This window comes from Telmatherina bonti, assembly GCF_933228915.1.
Source record: "Telmatherina bonti genome assembly, chromosome: 19".
Taxonomy (NCBI): domain Eukaryota; kingdom Metazoa; phylum Chordata; class Actinopteri; order Atheriniformes; family Telmatherinidae; genus Telmatherina; species Telmatherina bonti.
Window position 1 is genome coordinate 3,602,515 of NC_136617.1, and position 9,263 is coordinate 3,611,777.

The 9,263-nt window shown below is 55.9% G+C and overlaps 1 protein-coding gene across 2 annotated transcripts; it reads right to left on the minus strand.

The window, feature by feature from the left end:
• Window positions 1–137: 137 nt before the first annotated feature.
• Window positions 138–8,964, minus strand: cap1 (CAP, adenylate cyclase-associated protein 1 (yeast)). Of its 2 annotated transcripts, XR_013771704.1 has the most exons (14): window positions 8,840–8,964; window positions 6,209–6,310; window positions 5,931–6,031; window positions 5,628–5,705; window positions 5,411–5,554; window positions 5,174–5,259; window positions 4,979–5,084; window positions 4,081–4,264; window positions 3,829–4,001; window positions 3,618–3,741; window positions 1,742–1,824; window positions 1,528–1,671; window positions 376–1,402; window positions 138–261 (listed from the first exon to the last, which is right to left on the minus strand). XR_013771704.1 is itself a non-coding variant. In XM_079258262.1 (13 exons), exons 2-13 carry the CDS (start codon window positions 6,306–6,308, stop codon window positions 1,319–1,321), a joined length of 1,407 nt encoding a protein of 468 aa, XP_079114388.1. In that variant the 5' UTR covers window positions 6,309–6,310; window positions 8,840–8,964; the 3' UTR covers window positions 212–1,318. The 2 variants fall into 2 exon arrangements, 1 of the variants encoding a protein (XP_079114388.1); XM_079258262.1 differs by having other exon boundaries at window positions 212–1,402.
• Between the last annotated feature and the right edge of the window lie 299 nt (window positions 8,965–9,263).

Sequence of the window (9,263 nt, forward strand, 5' to 3'; positions counted from 1 at the left end):
ACCTGCTGCCGTACCTACTGTAGACCCACCACCATGGACCTGCTGCCGTACCTACTGTAGACCCGCCACCATGGACCTGCTGCCGTACCTACTGTAGACCCGCCACCATGGACCTGCTGCCGTACCTACTGTAGACCCGCCACCATGGACCTGCTGCCGTACCTACTGTAGACCCGCCACCATGGACCTGCTGCCGTACCTACTGTAGACCCGCCACCATGGACCTGCTGCCGTACCTACTGTAGACCCGCCACCATGGACCTGCTGCCGGACCCTACTGTAGACCCGCCACCATGGACCTGCTGCCGGACCCTACTGTAGACCCGCCACCATGGACCTGGTGCCGTACCCTACTGTAGACCCGCCACCATGGACCTACTGCTGTGGGAGGGTCTTGGCTGCAGACTGGATATTGAGCGGGGCTGGGTGTCAAAACCACGCCCCCTCAGCATTTTGATTGGTGGCCATTGCTAACCCTAACACCCATTGCCCATCTAACCACGCCCATTTGCAGACCGGTTGCCATGACACCTACGGGCATCATCATCCCGGTCACCATGGTGATGGAGCTTTTAAATGTTTTAATGAGAATTCTGTGAAATCCTGCTTCTGTTCAACATGAAACCCAATAAAAAACAAATCAACTGGATTTTATTGCAACAGTTTAATGATGTCTCAGTTCTGATGAGCACATTTCTGATTCTGGACCCAGAAATAAAGAAATTAAGAAGTTGGGTTGTTCTGTACAGCTCAGTTTCTAGAATCTTCTACTAACACCTGGAACTTCCTTGGACATGGAATGTTTAGCGATTGGGAGCATCTGAAGGAAAACCTGGAATTTTAACGGTTTAAACCCTCGGAGAGCCGACTCGGCCGCAGAGCTGATATGAAGAGTTTTCTGCTTTTAAGCTTTTTTTCCACAGAGTTGCATAAAATGGAACAAACCCTCCAGAGGAGGAAGGAAGCGTCCTGATTGGCTGCGGAGGATCTAATCTACGAGCTCAGCTTCATCAGATAAAACGTGGAACAGCTTCAGCTGTTGGCAAACTTATGAGAAAAGTGCTTCACCAATAATGCGACAACCTGCTCGCTGCTGATTGGCTGGAGGAGCCGCTCCAGAGAGCAAGCAGCCCTCTCATTGGCTGATGGAAGGAGCAGCTGCAGCTGTGATTTGGCTGATGAGAAAAGTAGGGGGCAGGGTTAACTCGAGTTCTCAGTCTAGAGTGATGGTTAGCTGGCGGTGATGTGTGTGTGTGTGTGTGTGTGTCGGGGGGGGGGGGGGGGGGGGGGGGGGGGCATTCTTTTAAACCGTCCCCATCTATCCGGCGATCTCTGTTGCCGTGGTAACGAGCTTCTGGCCGTCCCAGACGGTCTTGAACTGCTCGGGAACAGGAAGCTCCGTCTGGAAAACAGAAAAGTCGGTTATAGACGGCAAACATTCGGAGCTTATATGGCGTGCCAGAAAACAACCAAACGCTGCATAAACGCCAAAAGCCTTCCGGCAGGAAAACATTCCGAGTGACTCACAAACTCGCCGTCCTTGTTGGGAACCAAGATGTTCATCTCAGAGCTCTTGGCGCTGACAATCTCGCAGCTCAGAGAGTTGCTGCTCAGGTAAACATGGCAGCCATCTGTCTTGTTGATGGAGATGGTCGGAACCTTCCCCATCACCTTCACACGGAAAAACCACAACGTTAGGAGAAGCTCACCGGAGCGGGAAAAGTGCGGCTGGTTTACACACCTGGACCTTGACGTCTCTGCAGTTGATGACCTCCACGATGCCGACGACGTCGTCGAACACCAGACCCATTTTCTTACAGTTGTCTGGAGGACAGAGTTCAACAGATCTGGTCAAATTAAGACATTCCTGGTGTCCCGACATGGAGGATCGAAGCGTTCCCGACGCGGAGGATCAAACGTTCCCGACGCGGAGGATCAAACGTTCCCGATCAAACGTTCCCGACGCGGAGGATCGAAACGTTCCCGACGCGGAGGATCGAAGCGTTCCCGACGCGGAGGATCGAAGCGTTCCCGACGCGGAGGATCGAAACGTTCCCGACGCGGAGGATCGAAACGTTCCCGACGCGGAGGATCGAAGCGTTCCCGACGCGGAGGATCGAAACGTTCCCGACGCGGAGGATCGAAACGTTCCCGACGCGGAGGATCGAAACGTTCCCGACGCGGAGGATCGAAGCGTTCCCGACGCGGAGGATCGAAGCGTTCCCGACGCGGAGGATCGAAACGTTCCCGACGCGGAGGATCGAAACGTTCCCGACGCGGAGGATCGAAACGTTCCCGACGCGGAGGATCGAAACGTTCCCGACGCGGAGGATCGAAGCGTTCCCGAAGCGGAGGATCGAAACGTTCCCGACGCGGAGGATCGAAACGTTCCCGACGCGGAGGATCGAAACGTTCCCGACGCGGAGGATCGAAACGTTCCCGACGCGGAGGATCGAAGCGTTCCCGACGCGGAGGATCGAAGCGTTCCCGACGCGGAGGATCGAAACGTTCCCGACGCGGAGGATCGAAACGTTCCCGACGCGGAGGATCGAAACGTTCCCGACGCGGAGGATCGAAACGTTCCCGACGCGGAGGATCGAAACGTTCCCGACGCGGAGGATCAAATTGATCAACTCGTTTATAAATCAGATAAACATTCATGTTCAGGGGTTTCCCACCCTGAACTCCAGGGGCTCAAATTTCTACGTTACGCTAATTCACAGAGTCGTAAGAATGGCTAATACAGCGGTTTACCTCCTGCATTAGCCAATAAATGAGCCAGTTTTCTTCTTTGCTGGTCATCAACACCAATCAGAGAAAGCGTTACATGTTTGTGCTCAGAAAGGCGACATCACACGGGGAAACGCAGCATCAGCAGCCGCAGACGGGATTTTACCTGATTAAGAGACATGATGTTTGTACAAGGTAGCCACATGGCGTTATTGGCTTTTCGTCCTCGTTTTCTTTTCTAAAACTCAGAAATTCGCTGTTTGTTCCACACCGCGCCGTCTGTACTGGAAATCAACGGGTCACGCCCCCACATCACGTCCGGAGGTGCGAATAACGTGTTTCTATTCCACTTCTGCGACAGATTTCTATATTGAAACGTCTGAAAAACCTCAGAGCGTAAAAACTTCTCGTGGATATTTCCGTCTTTTTTCAAAACGTTTCCATTTGCCCTGCGATGGACTGGCGAGCTGTCCAGGGTGTACCCTGCCTGTCGCCCAAAGCCAGCTGGGATAGGCTCCAGCTTCCCCGCGACCCTGACATGGATTAAGCGGTTCAGAAAATGAATGAATGTCTCCATCTGCGTGTTTTTATTGCAATGTTTAGTTTCTTTGCAGTTCTGTGTGATGGAATCGCAGCTACTACAGCTTTTCTATTCTAGCCATTTAGTGGACGCTTTTCTCCGACGCACACACCCCGGCGGGCACATCGGGGGTTTGGTGCCTTGCCCAAGGACACTTCGGCACATCGTCAGGGGAAGCCTGGAGTCGACCTCCCAACTTTCCAGTTGAAAGACTGCTGTTCCTGCCACCTCATCTCTGCCGTCTGAATCCAGAGCGTGACCTGCCAGAAGCCCCGCCCCCCGCGCCCCCCAGCAGGTGTGCTCTTACCGATAGTGATGGAGTTGATCTTGCCCTTCACCTGCAGGGTGCTGCTGTTACACTTGAAGGCGTAAACCACCTGCTTCAGCTCCGTGTTGCTGATCACCAGGTTCTGGGCTCCTTCCTGGTTCTCCTGAAGTCCAGAACCCATCAAGAGAACGTGAGGTCAGAACCAGAACTTTACCATCAGGACCAAGTCCGAACTGATCCAACAACTCACCACTTTCCACTTCTTTCCGTCCAGTTCCAGAACCGGGGGGAGTGTACGGGTCGGGGGGGAGGCGGCGGGTCGGGGGGAGGAAAAGGGTTTGGGTCCGGTTCGGACCGGAGCAGCCTGACCCCTCAGAGCCGGGTTCTTGTGGGTCTTCTGGTCGTCACTGACGTGTTTCAGACCTGAAGAGGGTCCAGAAGAGAAACGACGATTACGTCTGACTTCCTGTGAACAGGAGTTCATGCAAGAGGCCCCGCCCACCTTTAGTGATGTCAGACCCCTTGTTGATGGAGGCGAACAAGGCGTTCCGGTTGTCATCGCCCCCGCCACTGCTGGGGGGTCCGCTCAGGTCCATGGGGGGGGGGGGAGGTCCAGGAGGAGGTGGGGGAGGACACCCCCCTGCAGGAGCGCTGGGCGGAGCTGCTGAGGCTGAAGCAACGGGACCCTGCGGAGGAAGAGGAGGAGGATGAAGGGTGGCGGCACGATGACAAGATGGACGACGGAGAGAAACAAGAGAAGAAGAACGAAAAGACGAGATCTGCACCATCCATCCTTCATCCATCCATCCATCCATCCATCAACCATCCATCCTTCATCCATCCATCCATCCATCCATCAACCATCCATCCATCATCCATCCATCCATCAACCATCCATCCATCCATCATCCATCCATCCATCAACCATCCATCCATCCTTCATCCATCCATCCATCCATCAACCATCCATCCATCCATCCATCCATCAACCATCCATCCATCCTTCATCCATCCATCCATCAATCAACCATCCATCAATCAACCATCCATCCATCAACCATCCATCCTTCTTCCATCCATCCATCCATCCTTTATCCAACCATCCATCCTTTATCCAACCATCCATCCTTCATCCATCCATCCATCCACCATCCATCCTTCTTCCATCCAACCATCCATCCTTTATCCAACCATCCATCCTTCATCCATCCATCCTTCATCCATCCATCCATCAACCATCCATCCTTCTTCCATCCATCCATCCATCCATCCATCCATCCTTTATCCAACCATCCATCCTTCATCCATCCACCCATCTATCATCCATCCTCCACTCATCCATCCATCCATCCATGTGGGTTCTGTGGTCCGGTCCTCTAGAACTGGTGTGATGGACGTACCGTTTTGCTCCAGCTCAGGCCGGTGGTGTGATGCTGTTTGATGTAGTCCTGCAGCTCGGTCCAGATGGAGACGTAGGCCTTGACCCAGTCCACGTGAGTCTTGTCCCTGTGAGGATGAGACAGAGTTCATGTCCAGAGATCCAGAACAGGAGGTTCTGACCCGTTTCATCCCCATCCGAGTGGTGATGGACTGACTTGTCCTTGTACTCCTTCAGGACCCGGTTGGTGTAGAACATGGCGGCGTCCTGCATTTCCTTGACGTACGGACCGGGCTTCGGATCCTGGACACAAACTGGGAGGTTAGATTAATGGATCTCAGGAAAGAACCGGTTTAGAACTCCTTCAATAAAAAAAACAGATTCATGTCTAATGTTCATGGTACCACAAAGGGTTCTGGAGGTTGCGGGTCGGACCATAACCTGACAGTCTCACCATGGCGACCCATCCGAGGGCAGGAACGCTCTCGCTGACGGCAGACAGGTGGTTGAACAGAGGGGAGGTTCGGTTCTGCTCGCGGAACGCCTGGACCTGCTGGATGGCTTTGGAGACGGGCTGCAGCAGACCGGTCAGAACCGCCTGCAGGACAGAAAAAACGTCTCAAGTCTGTTTTTCCTGACTGATGGTGGTTCCGATCCGGATTTGGACTCACATCAGAGGGTTTCTGGGAGGCCGAGGCGGTGACGAGGAGCTGTCTCTGACACGAGAACGCCTGCTTCATCATGTCCGCCTGAAGAAGACGAGACGGAAGTGAAACCAGAACCAGAACCTTCTGTCATTTCAGGGTTAGGACCATCAGAAGATCCTCAAGCAGCGGCAGGCGGCTCCGGTCCTGCAGATGACCAGAGCTGCCTGCCGCCGCTGCTCCACATGGACAGCATGTCTCACTACCAGCCGGTCCAGGGTTACTGGGTCTGAACTGGTTCTGGACGAGCTGGTCTGCTTGTGGACCTACATGTTTCTGGACATCTCCTCCGATCTGCTGGCTGAGGGTCGCGTACCGGGCCACGGGACCGCGGATGATCTCATCGTAGGCCTCCACGAACGCAGACACAGCTGAGAAGACAGAAGAGACACTGAGATACGTCCGCAGGAGGCGGAGCTTTGGACACGCAGGTGAAGCAGCAGGTGGAGGATTTAACCTTCATCCTGACCTCCTCCTCTTCCTCGGACTGATGGCTGCCGGCAGCTTAACTGTTAACGAATCCTGTCAACAAGAGACGATGAGCTTACCTCCCCCCGCAGAGCCGCCGCCGCCCCCCGACCCGGACATGGACTCCAGGCGGCCCACCGCCACCTCCAGCCGCTGCACCAGACTCGCCAACTCTGCCATACCTGTCCGCAGAGGAGACACGCTTCCTGTATGATGTCATACTGAGGGCGGAGTCCCGGAGCGAGGACCGTCCGGCAGCGAGGACCGTCTGGCAGCGAGGACCGTCCCGGTGCGAGGACCGTCCCGGTGCGAGGACCGTCCCGGTGCGAGGACCGTCCCGCAGCGAGGACCGTCCCGCAGCGAGGACCGTCCGGCAGCGAGGACCGTCCCGGTGCGAGGACCGTCCCGGTGCGAGGACCGTCCCGCAGCGAGGACCGTCCCGCAGCGAGGACCGTCCGGCAGCGAGGACCGTCCGGCAGCGAGGACCGTCCCGGTGCGAGGACCGTCCCGGTGCGAGGACCGTCCCGCAGCGAGGACCGTCCCGCAGCGAGGACCGTCCGGCAGCGAGGACCGTCCCGGTGCGAGGACCGTCCCGGTGCGAGGACCGTCCCGGTGCGAGGACCGTCCGGCAGCGAGGACCGTCCCGCAGCGAGGACCGTCCCGCAGCGAGGACCGTCCCGCAGCGAGGACCGTCCCGCAGCGAGGACCGTCCCGCAGCGAGGACCGTCCCGCAGCGAGGACCGTCCCGGTGCGAGGACCGTCCCGGTGCGAGGACCGTCCCGGTGCGAGGACCGTCCCGCAGCGAGGACCGTCCCGCAGCGAGGACCGTCCCGGTGCGAGGGTGTGTGTGTGTGTGTGTTCAGTGACCTGTCGCTGCTTGTCAGCCAGTCATGCTGATCCTCTAATGAGCTGCAGGTCATTAGAGGATCAGCATGACTGCAGAGTCCAGAACCACGTTTTCTGGATGACATCACCTGACACACACACACACACACACACACACACACACACACACACACACACTACTGCAGTGTGCTCCAACATTAGCAGCTAACGCTAGGAACAGGAAGTGACATCACGATGTATAGACGCGACAGGAACCCTGGCGATTGGCTGGAGGACGGACTGGAAGCAGCTTCACATGAACCTGTGAGGAAAGGGGGCATCTCACCTGCGCTCAGAGTGGGAGGGGCCAAGGCGGAGAGCCCTCTAGAAAAAAGCAGGTGAGGCGTGTCGGTGCGTTCCTGCTTCAAGGGTTTATTTACAACATGGAAGCATTTCCCAGAACAGGAAAGCTGAAATTCCAGCGAGGTGTGAACAGGCCTGGACACGCCGAGCCGATGTTCCTGCAGCAGACACGTTCCTCCACGTCTTCAGGTGGACGTCGCCAAACACACCTGCAGCGCGACCAGTGGTCCACTAACTGGTCTGCACCTCAAGGAATCCTGTGGCGTAAACATCCAGGTAGGAGGGACACACCTGAGACTCTGACCTGGTTCCATCGTTCAGGTGTTGCAGCAGGAAAACACACCTTCAGAGTGGGAGGGGTGAGTCAGAGCAGGTCTCCCTCCCCCTGCAGGGATCAGAGCCGACACTTCCTGCTTTCAGCTCAGGTGATTTACCTGCAGGACGGGAGGGGCACCTGGAGCGGAGCTTAGGAAAACTCCCACAACCCCTGAATGCAGCACTCAGCGTCCGAATTATCTCCATGAAATCATTTAACTTTCAGCAGTAACCATGACAACCAAAATCCACCAATCACAAGAATCCACAGATTAGTTCAGAGGTCACCAAAAAAAAAAATCAATAACTGATCAAATGAATTTACAGCAACTTTCAGAACCTCGACGCTGCAGAAAACCAGCTGAAGGTTCCACAACAGAACCGGAGTTCTGCAGCTGGATCAGTCTACAGCTGGGCCGGAACCCGCAGGCCGGGCCGGAACCGAACCAGAACCCGAAGGATGGACCGGAACCCGCAGGCCGGGCCGGAACCAGGATGGGGATGTCCCTTTCCTGGTTGATGACCAGGTCTGACTGCCGTCCCGCACCTGGACCGTCCGCCTGAAAGCAGAGCAACATGTCTGCAGGAGCCTGGTTCCAGTCTCTGTCCCCCATCACGGGGCATCGAGGCACGTCGGTGGCCTATTTCTGGTCGCGGAGGGACACCTGCAGCCGCAGGGCGAGCCTCTCCCTGGGGGGTCAGAGCCTCCAGGAGGCTGAAGCTGTGGGGACCCCCACCCCATGCCAGGACAGTCTTCGTCCAAACTCACCCAGAGGTTTTCCTCAAGTTCCAGCATTTATAAGGTAATCATTTATAAGGTAATCATTTATAAAGTAATCATTTATAAAGTAGATAAATAACGGCAGTTTAGACCACAAGGGAACAGGATCTGTCCCGCTTCACTTCCTGTAAAACATTTTAAACATTTTATCTTTATTCAGACAGTCGGAGGGTCCAGCTGGAGGTTCTGCAGTCCGGGGGGGGGGGGGGGGGGCTGTTTCTGGGTCGGTGTCGAACCCTAACCCGGCCTGTCGGAACCACAAGCCCGGACCCCCCGCTGGACAAGAAGGACCAGAACCTCCACCAGCCGCCTGATGTCTGGGACTATAAAGCGGAACCTGCAGCCCGTCTGGTCCGCTTGGCTTACCGCCCGGACCGGCCCGGACCGGCCCGGACCCGCTCCCCGCCCCGCAGCAGAAGCCGCTTACCTGCTAACGTGTTGGAGCGGTTCGGTCCGTTTCGTCTCCGTGGTGGTTCGGACTCTTCCTGGATCTGACTTTTTACCCAGAAGACACCGCGGCGCGTTTCCGCCCTTGCTCGCGCGACTGATTCCTTTCCCATATAAGGAGCGTGAAGGCAGCGCGCGCGGCAAGGCGGAAGTGGAAGAAAACACGTTTTTCTTCCTCTTTGGACCCATTTGGGTCAGAACCGGTCAGAACCTCACCAGGAGGCCTGTTGGGCTGAAATATGTCCCACAGGCAGGTGACGTGCACGCGCAGCTGACTAACCGGTCCAGCCGCGTGCGTGAGGAGATACTCAGTCTCATCACGAGATGTAATAATTATGGAATAAAGTTTTTAGATTTAGTCCTTTTATGGCATAAAACATGATGACCTCATATCTAATCATCAT